Genomic DNA, 25879 nt, shown 5'->3' on the forward strand with positions numbered 1-25879 from the left:
ATTCAGAGAGGGAGGTTTGGTTCGATAATAAAAACAGCGATCTGGTGTATCAATAAAAAAATAAAAAAAATTTTAAAAACAACCGCGTTGCTTCGGGGAAGATTGAGGTGAACAGAGGAGGGAGAAAAAAGAAAAAGATGCCAATTACCTGCAGAGCAAATAAAGCCAACCGAGAGTGAAATGGTGCTGAGGATGTGACGGGAGTAAAGAAACAGAGAACACACCGACTCACGCTTTCCATCCTCAGGAGAGTTTTACTGTTGGAAACCGCTCGTTTGAGATCTTTACACTGAACCTGATGAACAGTTTAAACTTAAGCCAAAAAAATGACTCTTAACCTGATGAATTTATTTGCATGAAGAAAATATGCTGCAGAAGAGCTTGTTGAACAAACTGGATGTTCAGACGAGAGCCGGTGCGTCTTTAAAGACACCAAACACGGATTCATGTTTTTCTGTTTTGTGCACTTTGTGTGAAAATCAGTTGATAAATGAAAAAAACAAAACTTCACTAGATTACTTCTTTAAAGCATCCTCACTTCAGTCTGAGTGGTTAAAACTTTTGCGACAAGACTTTAATGACAGAATAAACTCTGGAAACTGTCGGTAAATAAAATGTAGCACTTAAAACTTAACTTTTTTTTTTTAGAAAAGAAGCCACAAATTCAAACATTTCTGATCCCCAAAAAATCTGCGAAATCCTGGAGGGACTGACTGCAGCCGTCAGAGAAATGTAGAGGAAGATTCCAGAAGTTCAGATCATCAAAAACCTTTTTATTTTCTGAGTGAATCAGAAAAAAAATCAAACCCAACATCCATTAAAGCAACAAAACGTTCACATAAACAAGCAGAATGAATCAAAGAAAAGTAAAAATCAGAAAATAAAAAAAAAAACACAGTGAAGGAAATTTAAAATAAGAACATAAAGGAGAAGAAAACAGTTTTTGGCGCCAAGAATATTGTCAGAAATAATTAAATGGACTTACATGCAGATGAAGAAAAACAGAAGAGTTTATGAGTCGAGGGCGAGAAAGAAAGACCTAATACCAAAAAATAAAGGCACGAGTCGGCAGAACGAGACACACACACACACACACACACACACACACACACACACACACACACACACACACACACACACACACACACACACACACACACACACACACACACAGAGAATCTGCTGCGTCAGCGTTCTGGTTGGTCCGGAGACTCCGTAACCTTCCAGCAGGAGCAGAAAAGGCCTCAAAAACTCTGGAGTCACAGCACATTACCTTCCAATTTAAACTGCATTACAGCAGAGGAGAGAAAAAAGAAAAGCTGCACTGAAGTACAACATACTCAGTTTGCATTTTAAAATCGACAACATTTATTTAAATACGCCGCTCTGCTCGTGTTTTTCCTGTTTGAGTGCCGTCCGACGCTCTTCGCTGCTTGCGGCTGTTTCACTTCTTTTCAGCAGCTGCTGCAGGATTTCAGAAGAATCTTCATCGTTAATAAACCATGAAAACCAGACTCAGAACCTGGAAACGGGTCAGAGACGGACGTCGGAGCCGCCACGTGTCAGTAAACTGAAAGAGTAGGCGGTGAAGCCCCCCCCCCCCCCCCCCCCCCACCACGTAGATCACCATTATCCTGTCAGGCGGGCGGAGCTGTGATGGATCCGGTACGAGGTGGTGAGCGGGTGCTGAGTGTCGACACACGTGAACTCCAGCTGTGATAAACAGACATCAGCTCGTCCTGGCGGCCGATCCGTCAGAGGATCTGTCAGCGCACCGAGCTTCACCGTTCATGGGGGGGGGGGGGTCGCCGGTGGACACCGCTGAGGGATGGAGACGTGTCAGCTGGCGAAGACGAATCACCTCCGATCTCTTCGGTGCAGTAACGGAACACGAGCTTTCATTTTCTTCTCGTTACTCCGCCGCTCTAAGATATTTCTATCGGATCTCCGAAGGATCCGGCAGCGTCGGGTTCTTCTCTCGTCGCTCTCCTAAAAGTCTTTATTCAAAATCCCAAACCAGAGAAGCAAGTGTCCGTCGGACCGAAGCTTTCCGGCATAAAAAAAACAAAAAACACACCCGACATCATCTTACAATAACTTTCCGCAGCAATCAGACCTGTGAGGTGGGCGGCGTTCACCAGTCCAGATTATTTATTTGTATTAATAGTTGCTAATGAGAGAGACGCGTTATTTTACCCAGCCGTCCAATCACAGTGAAGGAGGGGCGGGACCGAAGCCACTTCGGCCTGACATCAGACAGACGTTCCTTCCAGTAATTTGAGTCTTTCCTTGACATGAACCAAACTACTCCTCCAACCGGGCTGCAGCCGGCTGAAGCTTTCGTACTCGCCGATCACGTTTTCTCGAAGAAAGAATCTGATGAACCCACATGGGCCGGCGGGTCCGTCTTCGATCCCTCCTTCATCCGGAGCGAGCGGTACTTTTTCCTGCCGGTTTTCACACCCGGGAATTTGTTGATTAAAATCTGAAAATGAACCGTTATTTCAGCGGAGATTCTGTATCATAGCAACCAAAAACCTCGCTGCCGGCTGGATGTTTCCAGAAGAAAAAAACGACGCACAGTTTTAAGTCCTCCGTTGTCCTCCGTTGTCCTCCGGATGGTTTCGGACGACGCTGCCGATGAACTTGTTCGTTTTAAAACTCGCCGAACACTTTTTTTTTTTAAAGTGCAACACCTCGTGAAACCTTCAGACTTGTCAGGCGTTTGTTGACAAAAGATCCTTTTAATAAATTCCCTTTTATTATCGTCATGCACCGTTCCAGCTCGGAGCAAAAACATTTGACATTTGGTCCCTTTTTATTTTTTAATTTTTTTTTTTTAAACAAATCTGATAAATTACATTTAATCGACGCGACGACAGTTCCGATGAAAAGGCACACTGTCCGACCAGCAGTAGAGTAAGGCCTCTCGTTCGGGAAGGAAGGAAAGTGGCCGTTCATTTCTTGGTGTCGGTCAGGATGATGTTAGCCGTGACGAACATGAGGCAGAAGGCGGCCCACAGCAGGACGAACCACACCCAGAAGGCGTGGCGGAACGGGGACCGGTGCTTGTTGACGGCGTCCCGGCCCATCACGGGCTCCAGGTGGCGCCGGGCGTAGTACACCAGGCAGGCCGGGACGATGTACTGGATCCCCGTGCCGGCGTAGGACCCCGTGATGCCCACCAGGGACTCCAGGTTGTGGGTGCAGAAGGCCACCACGACGGGCGGCACCAGAGTGATGAGGGGGAAGACGACGCGGTCGACCACCCACGGGTACGTGCCTCCGTCGCGGTGGAACAGCGTCTTCCAGTTGTTGCGCAGCGTGACGGCGATGATGGGGAAGTTGGTGCTGATGGTGAAGACGGGGAACAGGCCCAGGAAGTAGCGCAGCACCGGGATGTCCAGCACGTGGCAGTTGTCGGTGAAGTTGAGCGTGTACATGTCGTGCAGCAGCGAGCTGTCGAAGCAGAAGATGGCGGTGAAGGAGAGCAGCACGTAGAAGCCCAGGATCAGCGTGTAGTCGGCGAACACCAGCGCGCCGACGCGCTTCTTGTCGGAGATGGGCGTCACCAGGGAGGGGAGGGAGTGCTGGCACATGAAGGAGTAGACGCACACCCCGAACAGGTTGGGCACGCCGGAGAGGGAGGCGACCGGCGGCCGGCCCTCGCCGGTGCCTTTACCGATACGGATCAGAGCCAAGATGATCATCATGGTGAACGCTGCAAGAAACAAAAACAGGAAATTAAACTCTCAGAAGGTGACAAAAAAAAAAAAAAAAAAAAGTTTATCCAGCTGATCACAATCGAGCTGCGACCAGCAGTTTGTGAACAAATGTTACGAAGCCTCCACTTCAGATTCTGTCCGACGCCATCTTTGCTAGTTCGGAGCGGTTTGGAGCAGAAAGTGACCATATTTGGACGAGCTGTATATAAAATATATTTTTATTAAACATTAAAATAGCCACATCGAAGTTCGGTACCGAGCCCTGCAGCTCTTAGTTCATCCTCCCGGTGCTGAACTGACTCCCCTCCCACAAAACATCAGGCGTATAAAAATACAACCTGGGGAACATTTCACGGGGCCGGTATAAAAACCAGGAGGAGTGTCTCCGCCTCCTCCCGTCCAACTCCTGCGTCCCCAATCGATTCCTGGACGGGCCTCGCTGGAGACGAGCAGGAGGCGTGTCTAAAGGAGGCTCCGAATGCCGCATGCGGTCCCGTTACGGGCTGATGGTCATGGAGGCCGGGAGGCAGGCGCACGCACACACACACACACACACACACACACACACACACACACACACACACACACACACACACACACACACACGATCAGCCCGTGACACCAGGAGTTAGTCATAGCCCCTCCCCCTCAGCTTTCATCGGCCTTCCTTTAAACACAGGGTGACATTTAGGAAATGGCACTCGGACGGCGATCCTGCCCACAACACGAGGAGAATTATTCCATCCCATAATGCTCCACACGTTCAGGACCGGCTGAGATCGCTGCAGCGTGTGATGGAAAATACTGAAGAGACACGGAGGGAACGTTACGTCTCCGACGAGCTCCATCCGTCAGGTACACCGCGGCTCTTTAACGAACGTTGGGAGGATCGAATTATTATTCCAATTATCAGAGACAGAAATGAACAAAACGATCGGGAATTAAACAAAAGACTGAAAAATATTATAGAAGTAAGAACATTTGCAGTGAGGTTGCGAAAATCCAATTTTCTCCTCGAACACACATTAAAGCTAAAATGTTTCCTGAATTCATGTTTGGATAATAAAACCATGAGTGTTTCAGCGTGGACTTAAATGATCAGTGGGCGGGGCATAGCGTCCTTGGGTACCCAATCAGATCAAGGCCGAGCCACGGCTCTCTCCTCCCCCAGCTCGTCCAAATATGGTCACTTCTGGCTCCAAAAAAAAAAAGAAACAGAGCTGGAGACGACTAGTGGCCCTCGGCGGTACTACACTCGACCTCGACCCCGCTTTAAGAGGAAAGGCCAAACGTGTGGGCACGAGACCAGCTTTCAAGGACGAGCACGCAACACGCCGTATCCCAAGAGACGCCCGTTATTACATCCTAACACCTGAAGCCGTAAAACAGCCTCCTCTCGTCTGCTCCGTCTTCCAAAAACATGCGTTAACGTGTGAAAGAGTCCCGACTACAACCCATCTGTCAGCTTTCTCCTTCAGGCCTCTCTCCCAACCTTTCTGTCTTTTCGGGAGCTTTTGTTGTGTGAAACAGAAACCGTCTGTACACGAGGGAGGAAGAGGTTGCTGGGACGGCACTCGACACTCGTGGGCGGCCGCAGGAATCAAACTAGCGTGGGACTTTTAATTAAGAGTGCCTCAGGGTGGCCGGACGCCGTCACATCACACGCAGCAGCTTTTTTTTTTTTTTTTTTTTTTGCGAGTCGGGCCAAGATTAAGCTGCAGCAGGAAGGACGCGGCTGCTGGGTGCACCGGGAGGCTCCCGGTTAAATGTTAACGAGGGTTAACGACTAAATAACATCCAGATTCTTTTCATTCAAAAGTTTTTTTTTAATGCCAATGAGATCATTTATCCAAACTAAGCCGATATTTATCAGAGTAACTCAGTCAATCACGGCTGAATCGCCGAGAACGAAGCTTTTTCCGGCCCCTCGGCTGCATGATGCCACACGAGGTCGGCCAATCGCATCCGCCGCTGACAATTTCATCGCTCTCTGGCCTGCAGCTACAGCTCCGGATCTCCGTGGCGAGGCCGTGAAATAAAAGCACGTTAGCTGTCATCACCTTGAAGGAGCCGAGCGTGCGAGTTTATTTACATATCTAAATTCGACGTGGCCTCGCGGGGGTCCGCGGCTCGGAGACGAGCGTGAATAACGCTCACATGCATTATTCAGTGACACGGGGGGGACGGAGATCCATCAACCTGACGCTCGCTTTAAAAACCATCTCTTCTCTCGGAGACGTCACAGCTCCGGACCTTCCTTTCATTAGACGGCGCCGCTGACCGTCCGACCTGGCGAGGAATGCTTCAACTTAACAACCCTCCAGAGGAGCACTCTTATGGTCTCCGATAGCAAACATGAAGCGAAGGCTGGCGGATGCTGTCGAAGCTCCGAGGAGTCATCGAGCGCCTCGGGAGAGAGGAAAACACTCTCCGCTGACTACCGCCGTCCAGATTGGGAATCCTGGACTCGATTAATGGCTTGAAGATGGTGGAAGGTGAGAGGCGATTAATCTCGGGTGCAACCGAGCAGGAGGGAGGGTTGGGAGGAGGGGGGCGGAGGGAGGGAGATGGGGAGGGGGGCACGTGGACACTTAAACGTGAGCGATTCATTGATAATGGCGGGAAGGTCGAAGGCTCCTCAGCTGTGGTTTTAACATTTAAAAAAAAATTAATAAGAAAAGCGCCGCTGCTCTGACAGCATCTTTAAACCCTGTCATGTGACGTGAGGTGCCGCTCCGCTGTTTAAACACCCCCCCCCCCTCCCTCTCTAGTGGTTTCAGAGCACAGCAATCATCCCATCATTAATTAAGAGACACACTCCTTCAGCACTCTTGGATAATCTCTGTGGTAATTAGCAGCGCCGCCTCTTCACCACGGCTTTCTCACTCTGCTCCGGAGCACACTTCAACCCCACCCGGGCCGGAGCTAGCGGCCCGCCGCCGCTGTTTGTGTTGGGCGACCAGGTGATAAGTGGCTGCTTCGCCTCGTGTGATGTCAGATAAGACTATCAGTAAACACAGCAGAGCAGCGCAGCAGGAGGCCGCTCCGGTTCACGGCCGAAGAGCCGGCCGACCGCGGCGACGCTAACAGCTTCACCAAAAACATCAATTAGTCAGATCACTCGGACGGAAAGCGGAAAAACGTAAACACAGAAAGGAGGTCAATGCCTCCGTTTCTACAACCCGCAGAGGAAAGGAAGAATACAACGACCTCTTTTTGTTTGTTTGTTTGTTTGGCAATTTGTTTTTTTTAAATGTCAAAATAATCTCCGACATTTCTCTGGTTTCAGTGTCTTTATTAAAAGGATTTTCTGCTTTTCTGTTTTATATTATTGTAAAGTAAATCTTTGACTTTTGGCTGGAAAAATAAACATAAATACGTCACCTGGATTAATTGTAATGAATTAAAACATTTTAAATGACAACAATCCTGCCAGCTACATCAAAACAAGCGCTCCTACTGTTTTGCTGCAGAGTTCTGCCCGCCCGCTCAGAATGAAATGCATCTCAGGACCGCGCAAGGCTGCCGTGAAAACTACACCGTAATGATTTGTCTGCTGTTTAAATGTATTTGTATGAAGTGATGATAAATCATCTGAAGTCTGTAGTTTTTGAACATTTTGAGTCATCGGTGTTTTATCAGACTCAGTAGCAGCATTTCATTGATACGATTTATCTGAAATTTACATTTCCTTGATTAATCGCAATATTTATAATATTGTTAATATTTTACTAGAATATCGTACTTCCTATATCAGGCACCATCATATTTTATATTTGTCTTGTGTATCCGGTAAATAAAGCAATAAAAATGTATATTGAAAAAAATGAATTTTTTTTTATTTTTTTTTATCGATTTTGCTGATAATGCAGACGATCATCTTTGGTCAAAATGGCAGATAAAATAAAATAAAAACTGGGAGCGTGACAGCGGTGTGCAGGAATTAAATCATCTTTAAAAATAACAAAACTGATTAATAAGGACAAACACCGAAATCAATAATTAACAAACCTTTTACTCTTAATTGAATGAAGCATTAATGATTTGTTGTGAAACAAAAGGCTGAAGCTGCAACTTTACGTCTTAATTCCTCTAATTAAATCTGTTTTTTTTTTGCAGAGCAGTGAAGGCGCCTCGGAGGTAAACAGAGAGCTCGAGGGTCGTCCACCATCATTAAAAGCTTAGTTAGTGGGTGGAGGACCAATTGATCACGTTTCCCAAACATCCCTCTAATCGGCCTGAAACTCGACAGGAAGTCAAACCGCTCTGAAACATCGATACGAAAGGCAAAACAACTGTTAGTAGAAAGAAAGACGCCACAATCATCCCTGACAGAGAAAGTCGGATGTTTTAGTCCTCGAGTGTCATCAGAGGCCAGAACAGAAAGGAGGTTTCATCTGTTCATCAAGACCGGCTCATATTCCCCCAAAACACACGGAAAAATAAATATGATTGCGGCGTGTTTTTCCTGTTAACGTGGCCGCAGAAGTGAAAATGAAGACGACCGCCAGCCATTTCAAACAGAGATCACACAATACTGCTGGAAATGGGAGCCGTCGTTACACCTGCTTTGCTTTTCTTTTCTTTTTTTAACCCTGAACCAAACACAGCGTCAGCGTCTCGCCAGCTCCACCTTTCATTGGGATCTGTAACGACCTCTGGTGGCGGGTTGACAGCAGCACAACGACGCCCGCAAGCGAAGGCGGACGAACGCCTCCAACACGTGCTGTTTAAAAATCCCTTTCAGGCTCTTTTGAGCTTTGTGCTTCACGGAGAAAAAAAAACAAAGCTTTCAATCCAGGAAATGTAAAAACCAATAACGAGCCGCCGTCGTTTCAACGAGGCGCTCCAGACCCCCCCAAAAAAAATCTTTCATGGTCTTTCCTGAGACATGAATAAGACGGTTGTTCTGGAGAGGACGGATCCATACAGCGCCGCCTCAACAGTTAATCCAGACAGAAGCTCCTCCTGAGGATGCACACAGCTCTGCATGCATCCCGGGAGAGACGACGGGAAGTGATTAATACTCGCTTACTGAGCGAGGAGGCCGTTGACTTATTCCCTTCCTGTCACGCCACTCGGTATCAATTAGAGGAGCTGTGTGCTGCTGTCGGTGTTCGGGAGTCCTTCTGCAGAGATAACGATCCTCTCTGCTGACGGTGGACACGTCGACTGCAACGGACCGCGGCGCAGCCGGTGGAGAAGCTCTCAGCGCTTCACGAAACTAACGACTGAAGGCTTTTCTTCTCCACTCGCAGCCTCTGTGTTGCTTTAAAACATAGAATATATACCAGTAAATACAACTATTAGCAGTTTAAAAAAAAAAAAAACTGCCCCTTAATAAAGTAAGAAATTATGACACGCTGCTGTAAAGTCGTACTAAATGAAGGCAGTATGGAGCTCAGGGTCGTACTGAAGGTGTCCCACTGACCCGGGCTAATGGCTACTCCACTAAAAAAAGAAACTCCCAGCATGCTACAGGAGCAGCAGGCGGCCGCACCATCACTCATGTTGGGTGTAAAACGCAGGGTTCGCCCGGACAACAAGGTGACTGCAGTTGAGTGGCAACAAGCGTGACCGGGCCGGGGCTGAGGGCAGGAGGCGGAGCCCCGGGCTCACCGGGCCAGCTGGTACCCCCTGACATCCAGCGCACCATGACCTCACTCAGGGCTGCACGGGTTTCAGGTCTGCAGCCTGTTCAGTAAAATGGACCCAGAAATAAAACTGAGGGAAGCGTTAGCATCTAAAAGAGTAAAACAGGAAGCTGAATTCACTCCGCAGCCAAAGTTATTGAGCATTTAGAACTATAGCCGACCTTGATGTCATTTATATGATGTAACCACAGACTGGATATAAAAGTGTTCATAGCCTCCGGGTCTGGAAAGCTGAAATTTTATCTAAAAAAAACAAAACCAAAAAAACTTTGGCAGTAAAAAGTTTTTACAGCTTCTTCAAACATGTCAACGTTACATCAACTTTCTAAATAGCCAGCTTGAAGTGAAACTGCCTCAATGTCAGCTTTAAGGCATCAAAAAGTCACAAACACCTGTTTTTTTTTACGAACTATGTTGACAGCGATGGTGGAGTGTGACGTCATAATTAGGACCAGGCGATTATGTCCGTAAATATCTGAGCCATTAAAAAGACAGCGGTCTGTTTTCTGCAGCGCGTTACAGCTCCTCTGAAGAGACACTGGAACTTAATGGGATGATGCATCGTCTCGTCCTCCAGAAGCAGCTCTTCCAGAAACATAAACAATATATAACTCAAAGCTTTTGTCCACAACCGGGACGAGTGTGTTCGGTTCTCTGCACCGCAAACAAAGATGCACAACTACAGAGAGAACATGAAATAAAAATTTAAAAAAGGGAGCAGAGCCGACGCTCGAGATTAACGACCTGACGGACGAAGTAGGCCGAGACAGAAAGTCTGGTTTTTAAAAGGATCATTTTCCTAAACTCTGTTGATTGTTATTAATGTTTGTGATCAGCACTTGTGTAGTTGTTGAATCCTATTTTTGCTTTTAATGCCGATTCCTCAGTATACATAATGTAGTAGTTGTGTTTTGGCCGTGATGTGAAATGAACCAGAGTGTCTTCTTCCTTTAAAAGTCAGGTGAGTTTGCACCTCGGTGGATTGCTGTTTTGCAGGTGCAACGACAACTACAGCAAAGAATCTGATCTGAACATTATACAGGAAACGGAGTGAAAGTCATTCTGTTTCATTATGACGGTGGTCTCAGTTGTTGAGGTAAATCTTCTGGTTATTTTCTGGGGCTGAACACATTTCCTCAGAGAAAAGAGCTTAACAATAATTTCCCCTCGTTGATGAGAGAGCCAATAAAAACAAATCTGTTTTCAGATAATAAAAGGAAAGTGTGTTTAAATTCTGATTAACTCTCTTGGTTGTTTTCAGTGTAATTTTGTCAACTTTCCCATCTTCAGCAGGTCACATTTAGCCAGATGTTTACTGCAGAGATGACTCAACAAAAGCAAACAAATTAATAATATTACAGCAGAGTGTGTTTTTCTTTATCTTCTGTCAGAACTGAATCTCAGAATGATTTTCAGGAGTTTAAATCCATTTTTTTCTGACCGCTGGACGTCGGAGCATCCTCTCCCTCTCGCCCTGTTATTTGTCCCGACACATGAAGGAAACATGAAGCTTCCACCGGAGCCATTTTGAATCATTAGCCTGTGCTGTAAAGAGCCCTGCAAAAGTGACACGGCCAATCAATTACTGAGCCGGGGGGGCGGGGGGCTGAAACCCGGCCGTGCGGGCGGTGGACAGCGCTCGCATGTCGCCATGTTTGTGTGTTGTTTGTGCGAGGCGGCGCGTGGCCGTGCGGGGGCGGTGGCCATGATTCAGCGGTGTTGTGATTTTAACAGCGGGTCCAGGACGGACGGTTTATTTTCATCCGTCGCCCTGTGAGTGACGGTCCAATCAAGCTTGGGACGGGCTGTCAGGCCTGTCAGGCTGAGGAATGAGAGGAGATGGGAATCAAAGACACAGAGCAGGACCGAACCATGATGGACGGACCCGGAGCACAGCGGCCAGAGACGAGGGCAGGAGGGGGGATGAAAGGGAGGAAAAGAGGGGACGGGGGAGGGGGGGCGATAAAATGGAAATATGTGTGGGTAGAAAGAGAGGAGGATCAGACGAAGCAGAGGGAGCTTTAAAAGAGGGAGGAAATGATGACAAATACCATGTTTGAAGTAAAAATCTTCAACATGTCAGTAAATGGAAGAAATCAGAGTTAGCGAGGAAACACTGGAAGTTTCTTCTTACCGATCCAGCGCATGAGAGACGTGAGAATCTGAAGGTATTTGGTCTTCTGGGCGCTGAAGAAGGTGAAAGGTCCCAACAGGAGGGTGAACACACTCTGCAAGGAAGGAAAGGAAACAGAAAACAACTGTTCAAGTTGAGGAACGCTGAATAAAACGGGCTAAAAACACTCGAATTATCACAGTCAGGGGCAACAAATCAAAGTCACGCTCGTGTAAAAGCTTTAAGTGAAGACGGCGTTTTACTATTTTATAGATTGAAGCAGGAAAACAGGAATCAAGACAGAATGCATCAATTGAAATAAATAGAATAAATTAAACCAGACAATAAAAACATTTTATTAAAAAAAAATTAAATAGAACTTAATAGAAGAAACCAAAACAAAAAGTAACATTTAAAAAAAATAACAAATTTAAAAAAAAAAAATATATATATATATATATATAACAAATTAATTAAAATTAATAAAACAATGAAATACAACAAAATATACAATATATTGAAATAAACTTACAAAATAAAACAAAACAAAAAATTAAATAAACATAACCTGAATATCTTTGAATTGTTTACCACTCAATACAAGTCATATGAAGACTTTCTTTCGAGCTCTGAAAAATTGTAATCTGCAAACGATTTGTTTACCTTTTAAAACAAATAATGTTAACTGGGAAGACCCTCTTTGCCTTCATCAGTGACATTAACCCTCTGTTAGGTGTTTACTTGAACACTGCACATTTTACCTCGCAGCGTCGTTTATGACTTGTTCCTGACATGCAATTTAAAAAAAATGCATCACCCCCGCCCCCCTCCTCCTCCCAACAGCTGTCACAATCCCATCAGCGCTCTCTCATAGGTGACGAGATGAAGAGGTGCATCAATCCACAGCACACCTAAAATTTCAAATCCTCCCAGGCCACAGCTCTGATTGCCTATCAGATACTTTCTTTATCAGGTGCTGCAATCAGAAGCGGCGGCTCGGCGACTGGAGCTCCAATTCCACCGGCGGCCTCCACTTCGCCACCTCCCAACTTATTCCCTTCATCCATTTCTTCCCGCCGCCCTCCGACACTCTCAGATCTGACCGCCACCGTTTGAGTGGCGTGTGATCTCAGAGTGCAGACACTTGTGTGCCATTATATCTGAAGAGCAGCCTGCAGGGGTTTCACAGGGGGGAACTCAGCCTCCCATTAAAACACACACACACACACACACACACACACACACACACACACACACACACACACACACACACACACACACACACACACACACACACACACACACACACCTGGGACGACACGGAATACGATCTCACTTCGGTGTCTGACATGTTTGAAGAAAGACAGCGACTTGGGGCTCTGCAGTCACTTTCTCTGAGTTCGGATCAGTTTTTTTTAAATCAGCAAAAAAAAAATATTTCTGCAATTAAGAACAAGCGTGTAATATATAATGAAACTCAAGTAAGTTGCTAATCATAAGCCCCCTGCTCTGAGAAAACACCTGCTGCCGCCGACTGAGGATTTTTGGCATTTTGGTCGCCATCTTGTTTTCTTTTAGCCAGCCCCTAGTGGTTCTGAGTGGTATTGCGCTATATGGCTTCTCTTTTCATACTGGATGGCTGCATCTACTTATATATACAGCCTATGATTACCATAAATAATTCCCATTACACCTGCTAGAGTATAATTATATCAGACACATACACTTTAACTTAAAAGTTTCAGCAAGTTCTTTGTACATTAGCAGATATATAATTTAAACTAAGGCTTGAGAAGCGGAGCTCATCAAAGCAGTTTGGGCACTTGACACCAATCTATGTTGTAAATGATTAATTTGTACAATAAAAGACAAAAATGGTTTACGATTTAAAAGTGCCCATCAGGACCTTAAAGAAGGTTTGAACTTGTGAATGAGGGAACAAAGGAGCCATTTCAGACGCAGCAGAAAAAAGTGTCCAAAAGGTGTCCACATGGACAGCTGTGGGGGAAAAAAACAAAAAAAACATAACAGCCTTTAATTCTGCTGAAAAATGATGATGCCTGCGTGTCTATATATTAAAGTATTACCAGCTGTCCTCTCGGGGAAGTGCAGTCGAAGCTCGGGCCGAGCCAAAGCATAAATCTGGAACGGCCATTGGAGGTAATGAATGAACCATTATGAAGAGAGATGTGTCTGAATAAGAAGCTGAAATTAATGGCAGCTGGCTGACACACAGCACTATTTCAGCCCTCGAGTGTTTTCGGCCGTTTTCCAGCAACCTTTGCTTCCTGTCTAAAGATCACTTTGTATACAACGGCATCACAATCAGCCTGCGTCTGATTCTCAATATATTTACCTTTCAAACACATTTGTCATTCTCAATAAAAAAAAAACAATCCCTCACGGAGTAACTGAGGTGACGCTGATGTGACAGCATTTCCTTTTCTGTTGTCCACAGTTGATGTGCAGGTATTATGTAGAGCAGGGGTGTCAAACATACGGCCCGCGGGCTGGATCTGGCCCGCCGGATGACTTAGCTAAGTGTGAAAATTACAGAAAGACATAAATTGCATTTCTATGAGAATATGGAGGTTTATGAGTACAAACGTTTTGTAATTTTTTTTTAATCGATCCAGTAATTGCTTCAAAAACAGCGTAATGCGACGTCTGCTCCGGAGGCAGCAGCGCTCGCTGCTCGCTTTGTGACGCGTTTGACGTCAAACGCGTCACAAAGCGAGGGAATCTGCAGAGGAGAGCCGGGGCAGATAAACAGTGGGCTGATGTCTGAGTTTTTGGTCTTTATGTTTCTAGTTTATTGTAGAAAGACCTTAAAATAGGGTTTATCATCCAAAAACCTTCACCAATGATTTAAACATGGAGAAATATTGTCATTATGTATGCTATGATTTTACTAGTCTGGCCCACTTGAGAGCAAAGTGGGCAGTATGTGGCCCCTTAACTAAAATGAGTTTGACACCCCTGATGTAGAGTATCCTGTCGAGTTCTGCCCGCCCGCTGAGAATTACATGCACCTCGCAGCACCGCGAGCAGCTGCAGGAAAGCTACCAGATATTGTAATCATTCGCTGATTTTTGATTTTAAATACAACGTAATCATCTCTGTCAGGTTTATCAGTGGTGACAAATCATCTAATAGTCTAATGAAACACTAATGACTCAAAATGTTCAAAAACTAAGTAGCAGCATGCCATTGATGCGCTCGATCTAAAATTGACAACATTTCCGCGATTAAGCTCAATGTCAGAATATCTCGCATCCTGTGTTAGTAATTCGTAAGGAGACATGAACATGTATTGGTATGAGGTTGAAACTCCGGCCCAGTGTGGCAGAGATTCTAGTAATATCCCCGAGGGACCGGTGGGACCACTGCTAGATGAATCTCCCAGCAGTTTCTGGACCGCTCATGAATCAAGGCTGCAGCTCCAACAGCTTACAAACGCCTATAAAACCCAGACCGATGGCTCGATGGCCCGATGGCTCGATGGCCCGAGGACAGGGGACTGCTCTCAGCTGCATCTCAGCAACGAGAGCCAAATAAGAAAACACAAAGTAACGTCTTATTTGGAGAAATTGTCGCAAATAGAAGTAGATTCAACATGTTTCATAGCAAAAAAAAATACTACTTCAACTAAAGTGATTTATCTGTTACCTCAATTGCGGTTTCATGATTTTTCACCTTGCAAATATGTTTCCACACCTCCAATTAAATTTTCAAAACCTAAAAATACATGTTACAACCACCAAGACAGTCCGTTAATAGACAACAAGGACATGAAGCAGATACTATAAGATGTGCAACACGAACTCCAACAGGAGAAGCGAGAAAGTAAGTTTGGTAGAAATCAGATCACGAAAGCACGACGGGTGAAGCCGATAGAAGCGGAGCGTGGGAACGGAAGACAGGAAGACAGGAAGAGGAAATACGAGCGCGGCGGGATCAGAGGTCCACGTGTTGAAGGGTGACTCAGACACGCGGAGAGCGGCGGGGTCGGCGTGGCGGCACGAGGTCACACTTCACCGGTCCTGCTCGGAGCCGCTGACGTCAACAGCCTTCAGTTTAAAAAAATAAAAAATACAAAGTGTGGCTGCAGGCAACGAAGCCAAAAGCAGACAAGACTCATCACAGACTAACATTAGAGGAATCAACCTTTTTAGAAGTATGTATCATCTGATTATTGTGGACATTTATTATTATTTTCTGAACCTCCTGTGAGTCGTTGATGTCGTTTGCTTTAATTTAGTCACTTTTAATAGCAGAATTATGTCCAATTTCAGATATTCAGTAATAATCCCCCCCTTGCTTCCACTTTTTTTGGCAACACTTTCAGGTTAAAAGCCTACGAGCATCTTTCCATTTCCTTGAAGGCTTCAAATGTGAAACAGCTGTTCATGAATCTGAGTTTCTCGCCCACAACCACAAACATCGTCGCTCCTCACTCCCTGACTCGGCGGATTTGGTTCCCTCCTATTTCTTTCTGTTCCCCAAAAATGTTTCACAAACTTTGATTTCATAAAGAAATAGCTGACTCACCGTAACCAATATTCACAGTAATAATTCCACCTGCTTCTACTTTTAGTAGTTTTCCCCAACAATTTCATAACCAGCGCCTCAAATTAAAAGCCTACCAACAATTCCAACTCCATTTCCTTGTAGGCTTTTATTGTGAAAGCCCTGCTTTTTTATAAAAGCTGATATATATATATATATATATATCAGCTTTTATCTGAATATTTACATAATGTTTCATCACAACATGGTGGACTTTGGAGCAGTTTGCAGTAGAAGGCAGATATTATATATTTGATTGTATTTTTTTAAAGGTAGTGTGTCCTCCTGAAAAATCCCTCTATGCTAAATGTCACTAACGATGTCCCTTTAAACTGGCAGTAATCATATTAAAATCAAAAGACAGACTCTCATGCTCTGCCGCGGCGGTGTCAACTAGAAAACTTAAAAACTGCCAGACAGCGAGAGATGAATCCACCTCGGATCTCCAAATGTAGACAGATTGAATGACACTTGGCTCCAATGCATTTATTCATTTAATACTTTGTTCGAGCCGTTTCCGGCGGTTTCATCTCACTCGGTGTTTGTGAAGCCGACGTACAGAAACTGCTTACGTTTCATGCTCACTTTAATAAATGTCCCTATAAACAAAAACAAATTGTGTCGAGAGAAAAGTGGCGTGAATCAATTTTGTCTCGAAGCCCCCCAATTCCGCTTTCTTCCTCTTCCTCCTCTTCCTCCTCCTCCTCAGACAACACTTTGAGCAGCAGCCGCCTGCAATCACACACTTCAGTGAAATGCAATAAACGGTGAGAGCGAGATGAGAAACTGCAAAGGTGACCACAGCGATGACGGATACAAACACCGGATCACCTCTCTCTTCCAGAGTGCAGACCGATGGTGCATCAGCAAATAATGAAGAAAAAAAAAACAAGGTCTCCTAGTTACAATAAATTATAATTGTACTTTAATGATAATTATAAAGCACAATTTTTGATCCACCATGGATTTTTTTATTTTAATTTAAAATCCAGGACCTCCGGGCAACATTTGCTGAATACGGAATAAATAAAGGTCCCATACTTTACACTTTTACAGTCTTTTATTTGCAATCTTCATCTCCATAAAAAACATGTTTTTATGGTTTTAAGTACCAAAATCCATTTTAGTTTTGTTCTAAATCTATTTTCTGTGTCTCTCTGCAGGTCTACCAACAAAAGGCTGTTTTTGTGTCTGTGTCTTTAAGGTGCATTGATATCAGCAACCATAGACCACCGCCCGAATTAATGGCATGCTCAGTGGACACCATCTTTTTAATCAAAGCCACAGGGTCCAACAACCTGTTTTCTAAACCAATTCCTCTAATTTCCATGGTTCCTTTACAAGGCGTCGCTAGAACTAAATTTAGGGTCCCGACGTACTCAATGTGGACCACAGATTGAGCGTTCATAAGTGAATATTGAGCATGGTGGTCCAGAAAGAAAGCTTCACTTTCAGCAGAACTAACCTCTTTTATAAATGTATGATTTTTAAAGTAAAAAAAATAAATAAATAAATAAATAAAAAAATAAAAAGTTTCTAGAACTTTTCATGCACTCTCAGTGACACAATGTTATTCCCAGAACAAAGTTATAATTCAGAAGAAAGAGATTAATGGGGCTTAGATATGGTGAATGATCTCAATAATGGTAAAAATCCAACACCAACTGGCAAACCAGGCTACAGCTGTCAATCATTTTCAGAGTCTATAAAGACCCGGTGTGTTTTTGGATTTGCTTGGTTGAGAGGTTGCGGCGGCGGCAGCGACGACGGTGGGAATTTCATTTGCTTCGGGTTGCGTCATTCGGAGCTGGCGAGCCTTTCCTCCGGCCTCTTTAATCACCACACATGGGAGCGTTTTCTCCAGAGCCACGTGTTGCTCTTCATCCATCACAGTTGGGCTACAGAAGTCCAACCCATGACCTTTCACCCCATTTAAGTAATTAAATTGACATTTTTTTCTGTTCTGTTCTGTGGGGTCAGCTAAACACTGGCGGCACAGATGTCCTCGAGCTGTCGGCTGAATTTACAGCCAGGAGGCTTTGGACACCTGTGTGATAAGTTAGTTTGATTGACACAAAATAGGGTCGATGGTAAAATACCCAGAGGACAGGCAGGGTTCGTGTTAGAGAGTCCAACAGTGAAAATCATAAGTGACCCGGTGGTTCCGTGCGGTGATCCAGCCTGGACACCAATAATCCACCACATCAATCAAACACGGAAAACAAGGATTACGAGTCCCAAACTCCCTGAACATTTGTGCGGGATTTTCATCTTTATTCCAAACAGATTTTAAACAAATATGCCATCCATCGATTCCCTCGTTCATCACTTGTGTTTTCGGTGCGGTTTCGTATGTTTGTCTGTTTGTCAGCGGCATTACGGGAAAAACTACAGGCTTGCTTTTCATGTAAATTGGTGGAAAGGTGTAGCAGGGGCCAAAGAAGACTAGACTACATTTTGGATTGGATCCATGAATTATTTTTCCACTTTCATTGACATTGCGACATAAGGCATTTGGCCTTATAAATCGACAAGCACGGAGAACGTTTCCACTTTATCTTCCTCCTTGAAAAAATGACATACAATCTTAAAGTACTTGAGAACGCCCGAGGTGGATGTTCCTAAAAACCAACTACACCAACCGGACATCCGCAACACAAAACACCAAAAAGAATTGACCGTTCAAGCAGCCAGAAGAGCTGGTTCATTAATATCGCACCTTTAAAACAACGTTCCTTCGGAAGGCGACCAATAAAAAAAAACACTTCCACCACCATTCAAAAAAAATAATTCACTGAATTATAAAACAATAAGAAAACCCAGAGAGGAGTGGTTTCATTGGTTTTGTCAAACATCCCCACCTGTTTGAGCCATTTCCTTCTAATATTCCAAGTTTTCTAAACTAAACTCTGATGGGTTTTTTTTTTTTGCTGAAACATGGCTGCAAAGATTCATGAAATGAATGTGCTGAGTGTTTGAACCATAAGACAGACACGATTCATCTTGGTATCATGGGGAGATGACGAGCGCCTCAATCATTAGTGTGGTTTTATATACGCTGTAAGTTACTGAAACAAATCCAATTTATCTCCTTTGCAGATGTCAAAAATTTTGATAAAAAGCCATGGAAATGTTGTCAGCTCAATAAAATACATTTTGCATGACATATGCTAACAATGCATCTTTCTGTTTAAAACGCCAGCTTTAATTACAAGATGCATTTCACAGCAAAGACGTATTTGCATAGTTGCAATGCTCCGCACATATTGAAATAGATGTGGGCCGCTTCCTCACCAGCTACAATGATTTAAGACCTCTGCAACCGCATGCATCATTTAATTTTAATTAAGACCTTGAGTTGAGACCTTGAATGAGTCGTGAGATCTCAAGACTTTTTTTTTTATTTTTTTAAACTGTCTGACAGTTTGACAAGAAATTAAAACGTTGCTCACATTCCTGGTGTGAAAGAACCAATTTGATTTTGGAAATCAATCAGCTGAGAAAATATTTAAGATACATTTAAATAGTTCAACAATATATATACTTTGTGTTCATGACAGGAATGAAAGCATTACCCCCTCCACCCCCAAAAAAAAGACAGATTATTTCGATTTCAGACGATATGTCATCTTAATGATGCATAACCAAATAAAACACCACTACAACTGCATCATACACAGACTCCATGTAGTATTGGACATTATGGGACAATTCACTGCCTTGACTTTGACATGTATGATGAAATACTTGGGAAGGTGGGGGTGGGTGGGAGGGGTGCGGGGTGGTAGTCACCTGACCGTGGTGGTATGGAATAAGATATAGGCCATAAAAGCCCAGAAGATACGCAAACCCTGATGATAGCAATAACAAGTCAACTGATTCAATGAACATACGGAAGAAAAAGATGCTCCCAACATGATTTTGTGTGTGTGTGTGGGGGGGGGGGGGGCACGGAGACAATGCCCACGAGGCATCACTCTGCAGTTAAAACCATCCTGGAAACTTTGTTTGACAGGATGAAAGAGAGACGACGTTCAGCTTCATTAATCACCAGCAAACAGCTCCATCACGCAGATATAATTAACTTCAAATAAATAAATAAAGAGTGGACGGACAATTAAGACATATGGAACATATTATGAACCTCAATGTTATTATGTTTGATAAGTCACTACGAACAATAAAAAAAACAGAGTGTACTTCGATGAAGGGCATATATGATATATAACTATGACCGCAGCAAAGACTGAAACTTTAAGTCATACTGAGGCGTAGCGAGGCTACTTCCAGATAAAGGCATAAGCAGAAATTCTGGTATATGATTTTTGATTTATTTACTTTGACAGCACGTCAGAGTAAATAAATTCATGATATAAGGAAGTCTGCTCCTTTAAGAGATTAATCAATAATGAAAATAACTGGCGGTTGGAGGACTGACGAAGAGACGGAAAAAAGAACTAAGAGTAAAACCTAAATCTGGAGTAAATTAAATCTTTAAAAAAACAGTGACCCAATGTCGTTGTTTTTTTTTTTCCTTCTGTAAACTCACTGATTTTGTTTCTCTTCAGTGTCTGCAGCAACTTTTTTACCAACGAGTTTCTGTCTGGGTGTTATTTCAAAGCGTCGACATGAAGGACACAAGTTGGCGCGGAGAGTTTTGGATGACAATCCGCTGACTCAGCGTGTAGAACAAAGAAAACGCTGGTCCAAATTGGTTCAACCTCTGCGGGACACCGAAACACTCCTCAGGCTGACGAGTACACTTACAAGATTCTAATTATAAGCATTATTAACAAAAGATAGATTTAGGTCAGTGTTATGGTAATTTATCAGTGTGTGTGTGTGTTTGTTTTTATTTTGGGTGGGAATATAACAGAGCTCTTATCTGCTGGCAGCAGAAGCCCCTCCATCCATCTCTTATGTGACCATCTCTGTCAGCTCTGGCTGCTGCTCTCGCCCCTCTGGGTCATCGTTTGGCCTCCATCGAGTGTGTGTGTACCGTATATAAATAAATCAGGCCGCCTCTCTCTGAACACGTCTTGTATCCGACAGATAACCGGAGCAGGCTTCAGGAAGTCAGTGACCCAGACTGGTGATGGAGTGTCAGGCCAGCAGGGAGTACCAGTGAACCGAAGTATTACAGTCATATTATGTTTGTAAAGTTACCCAACAAGTCAGCACATAACATATATTCTTTCCATTTCAATAATTGCCCGAAAAAGATGTTGCAGTGAAGGATGCAGGTGTTTATTCGACGGATAAAGAACATTTGGAGAAAGATTTTATGGGCTATTTTACTTGGACGAGGTACTTTTAAAAGGCACCGTCGATACTTTTATGGCATCGACCGACTTACTTCAGTACTTTCTATTAATGCCTCGCCGACTTTGATGCATCCACACCACACAGTTTTTTATTTTTTTTTAAGATGCATAACTTTTGCTACGTTTATAAAATAATAAATCTCGACAGCGTCAGTGAGCGTTTGCCACGAAATATCTACAGAAAACAACCTGGGTTACGCTCTCCCCCCTCTAAACTGCATGAGAACAAAAGATTTGTACCGTAATTTTATTTTATTTTTCTTAAAAAGGAAACATTTTGAACGATACCAAACCTTATACTTTACAAAACTAACACCTGAGGAGGGAATATATTTTGCTGCAGTATCTGTGCTGCTGTGAAAAACCTCTTTCTAATGTTTCGTTCACCAGCAAAACAAACTCAAACGGAGCTTTTCCAACTGGGCATGGAGGAGGTGCAGCTTCGACAGCGACAATTCTACTTATATCAAACCTTAAAAAAACAAAAAACACCAGTGGGTCAGGCTTGATTTTTAACCGCAACTCTTGCGAAATCCATCAACAATGAAAGGGACTAGTAGACACAGCCTGAGAATAAACTCGTTTCAGAAAGTACTACCGACTACAAATTTGCTTCCTTAAAAGCCGGTGAAAGCGAGCCGCCTCTGAAGCCTGAACTGTTAATTAAGCAGGAGTCCCTGGGGACAGCCGTGCCCCTACGATTAAAGATAGAACCGTAATGAGGGGAACTCTGACAAGAGCAGAGGTGGTGGAGGAGGAAGAGGAGGAGGAGGAGGAGGAGGAAGAGGAGGAGGGATGAAGTCAGGGCAGAGATAACAGATCGTGGTTCCTGCATCGGTACAGGAAGACCGGTAATTACATCTTAAACTGTGAACGCGTCGCTTAAATACAACAATGGGGCCACGATGCAGAAAAGTTTAAAGGTCACAACGTCTCATCACGGTCAACCAAAGACTGTCGCAACATGCAGGTCATTAGTCGGCTGTTGTGTAAAAGTTAATCACACATCGGTCATCCGTAGTGATTAAGGAGGCGACGTTCCACTTAAGATTTTAATAACAATGAAAGGTCCTCCGACAGGGAGCTCGTACCCACAAACTTTCTTTCTGTCCGTCCGCCCTCTGATTCATCATCCTTTCATCGTGCCTCTTCAGTCACTTCTACCTGCCACTTTGCCGTTGGCCTCATTCTGTGAACTTCCTGTCCTCCCTCGCTCTGCTAAAAGCTAAATGTGTTGGACCAAAATAGTGTTTTGTAAATGAACACATGAAGGCATCTTTCAGTAGAATCAGACTTCTGGTGTCTTTCTGGAGTCACTACACAAATATTAACAACTCGCATATCAGACATCATTCAAAAGAGTGTCCCTAATTCATAATTATGGTGTTTAATAATGGGGCCATAACTTTTTAAATGATAACTCAAACCTGTATCGACAACGTTCTTTCCTTCTGAAAGAAACGTTGAGACAGAACAGACGAGTGTCCGTTTTGCTGCTGTGACTTTGAACGAGGCCTCATTAGAAACCTGTGCTACACAACTCTGCTCCTCAAAAAGGAAACCGAGCGAGGTAAAAATAACAAGCTACAGACCACGGGGAAGATTTATGACGGGCTGGGGACGTATCTGCAGGCGGGGGCCGATAATTTGCCTGTTGTTTAATAGGACGATAGCTATTTCACCTCCCAGCTACCGTGGAAATGAAACGGAGAAAGAGGAGGAGGTGATACGGGACACTTTTCCTCCCAAATGAAGCAAAAGAGCAAATCAGCGAAGAAAGCCTCGTGTGAATCCGCAATATGTGTGGACCATAATTGAAAAAAGACAATGATTGCATATCAGGGGAGGTTTGGACGGGTCAGCGGGCAGCACTTAAAGCAGACGCTCCCTACAGAGTCGCTCCGGAGCTCCAGCCAATCAGTTCGGAGAGACGATGAAGTGCCCGAGCGGCCGTCTTACAGCGTCCGACCCGACGCACACGGGAACGAGCTCAAGGTTGTACGCCGGGTCTCCGAGTAGACGGCTATTGTTAACCTGTCTGCATTTTAAACGTGGCCGTGAACTCCTGTTTGTTTCAAGGAAATCACATTCATTTGACTTCAGCAGGTGAGACGATTACATCACTCCGAGACGTCCTTGTACCAGATAACCGGCTTTTCCACTTCTGGCGCTCAGCATGTAGATTTGACTGACTGCACCACAGGCCTGTCAATCAAAGACACACCCCTCAAAAACACGTCTTTTTGAAGCTTATTTTCTAATTAATTGCAGATTATTTTCAGATAGCCCTCCAGAAAACTAATAAGGAGTGACTTTAGATAACAACACTACAAGAAGTCGTTGAAAAAGTGGATTGATTTCGTATTTCATGAGAGAAGTTGAATGCGAGTTTATGGAGCCGAACTCTAGTGGCACTCGATGTTATTGCACCTCAAGACTCTTCTGCATAGACCTAATTTTTCAGACCTGGAAGCTATAAACAGTTTTACATACAGTCTGTTGGTAGAGACTCCAAATCTCGAACGACTGAACAGGAAACCTGCATTTACAGGGCAATAAACTTGAATTTATTGTGGGTGAAAACGTTTCAGCTCTAAAACATTATCAGCGCGGTCACGATGCTAATGATGTCCTTTGAATGTTAACACGTCATTGTGGGGTTGAAGCAAATGATGCTGTCATTTTTCTCATCAGTGCCACACATCTATACACACACACACACAAAGGTTGCCCTTGAACATGATAAAAAAAATTTAAAAAAAAAAAAAAAAAAGCATGATGCATGAGTGTACAGCACATTATCAAGTATGAATATTATGAATCATCCCGTTTAACAGGTTGCAACGAAACAGCCCGAAATAACTGGCTGATTTCAGAAGAAAAAAAAGAAAACCCAAAAGCCCATCAGTAATTCCTCCATGACCTCCGAGTCTCCTTGACAACTGCCTCCTCATCTCCAGCCTCCACCAGTCATTCAAGCACCACCCGGCATCGTCCTGCTGATCCACTCGCTCTGATAACCCCCCCCCCCCTCCCACGCACCCCCCCTGTGGATCGCCACTCAAACACGTCTTCCTGCTGCGATAATCTCTATTAAACCATCTGCAGTGTCATCTCCCTGCAGCTCCGGCCCGCTACAGTATGTACATCCTTACTGTACAAATCAAACATGCTCTTATATTGAATACCTGCAGTCAGATCGGTAAGACTATCCCGATTCTGTGATTGGGATGATCCGAGTTTGGTGACCGTTCGAAACGTCTGCTTTTTGGGACATAAAACTCCAAAAACAAGCTGCTTAAAAGTGGTGAATTTGATTTTATATGACTTTACAGTACAACTTGGATTTCACTTTTTTTTGTTTTGTTTTAGTCATCATTTCTCTGATTTGCTGCAAATCAGAAGGGTTAGACGAACGTATTTGGAAGAGAAATACGAAGCCAAAAAATATATGATTATTACTCAAACCATGCACAGAACCAAGGGCGCCGGATTCATCTCCAGAAGTGGCCATAAAAAAAAAAAAAAAGAAGACAACTGTGATTGGCCCCGGTGCAAATATTTTTCTTGGGCCCCTTCGGCTCAAATTAACATTTCCCAGCATGCCTTCTTCCTTTTTAACTGTTGAAAATAGAACAACCAAATTAAATAGGTTAGAGTGATAGGTCGAGAATAATTGTTTTTTTTGTAAAACATGCAGTTTAAAAGAGATAAATAAAATAGGTTTTGACTCAAAGGTGCACAAGGTATGAAAGTGGTAAATATACACACATTATACAATATGTGGTATCAGATGTAACTTTGCTTTTCATTTTGCTGCACAGTTCCACAGGAACACTTGGTGTTTCACATGTGCCATTAACTCTGTGAAACACTGCGGTAAAAAGATGGCGGGAGGCCTCCGAAGGTCACTCAAATCCCTCTTGGAATAAATCTTTATTAGTCAGTTAATTAATCAATCAGCTGCGTATTGAGGGACGTGGCGGGTCGGGTCACTTCTCAACTCTTAGGGGAGGGACTAGCGCCAACTTTTTAAATTAACTTTATTCTAACATGTGAAACAGTGTGCGGTTTAATGGGACACGCGGTGTAATTGAAATATCTGCATGAAGATGGGCATCGAACAATGCAGCGCAAGCATAATCCGCCTTTTTTGGGCTCATGCACCGCATTGATTTTCCATCACTTCTCCACATACTGGGAGGACAATAAATCAGCCATTTAAATTGCGCTTGCCGTCCGGCGGGGTGGAGCGGGCCCACCGCTGCCTGGCCAGCCACTGTGACAAAGCCCCCGCAGTGAGATTCAAAAAGAAAACTGAGCAGGGGACAACCAAGGACAGGGAGGTTTAATTGAGGTCTGAGGAATCTCTGCTGGAGCCGAACAAAACCCCAGAAAGACCCAACTGTTTCACAGACGCTTAATCTTTTCAATCAAAGCTGTGCATAAGGACCAGGATCAACACGGAGCGCTGCTGTTACGCAACGGCCTCCC

At 44.1% G+C, this 25879-nt stretch overlaps 1 protein-coding gene across 1 annotated transcript in view; it reads right to left on the bottom strand.

The window, feature by feature from the left end:
- Nucleotides 1–752: 752 nt before the first annotated feature.
- tmem104 (transmembrane protein 104) overlaps nucleotides 753–25879 on the bottom strand; it is a 42280-nt gene continuing 17153 nt past the window's right edge. Inside the window, exons 9-10 of the mRNA XM_069717540.1 lie at nucleotides 11514–11607; nucleotides 753–3721 (exon numbers count right to left, since the gene is read on the bottom strand). Of these exons, the coding sequence (XP_069573641.1) occupies nucleotides 2958–3721; nucleotides 11514–11607 (858 nt within the window). The 3' untranslated portion in view covers nucleotides 753–2957. The remainder of the gene's footprint in view (nucleotides 3722–11513; nucleotides 11608–25879) is intronic.

The sequence above is a fragment of the Brachyistius frenatus genome, unplaced genomic scaffold (assembly GCF_029030835.1).
Source record: "Brachyistius frenatus isolate BFR_SWC_R1_liver_20210118 unplaced genomic scaffold, ASM2903083v1 Contig_176, whole genome shotgun sequence".
NCBI lineage: Eukaryota > Metazoa > Chordata > Actinopteri > Embiotocidae > Brachyistius > Brachyistius frenatus.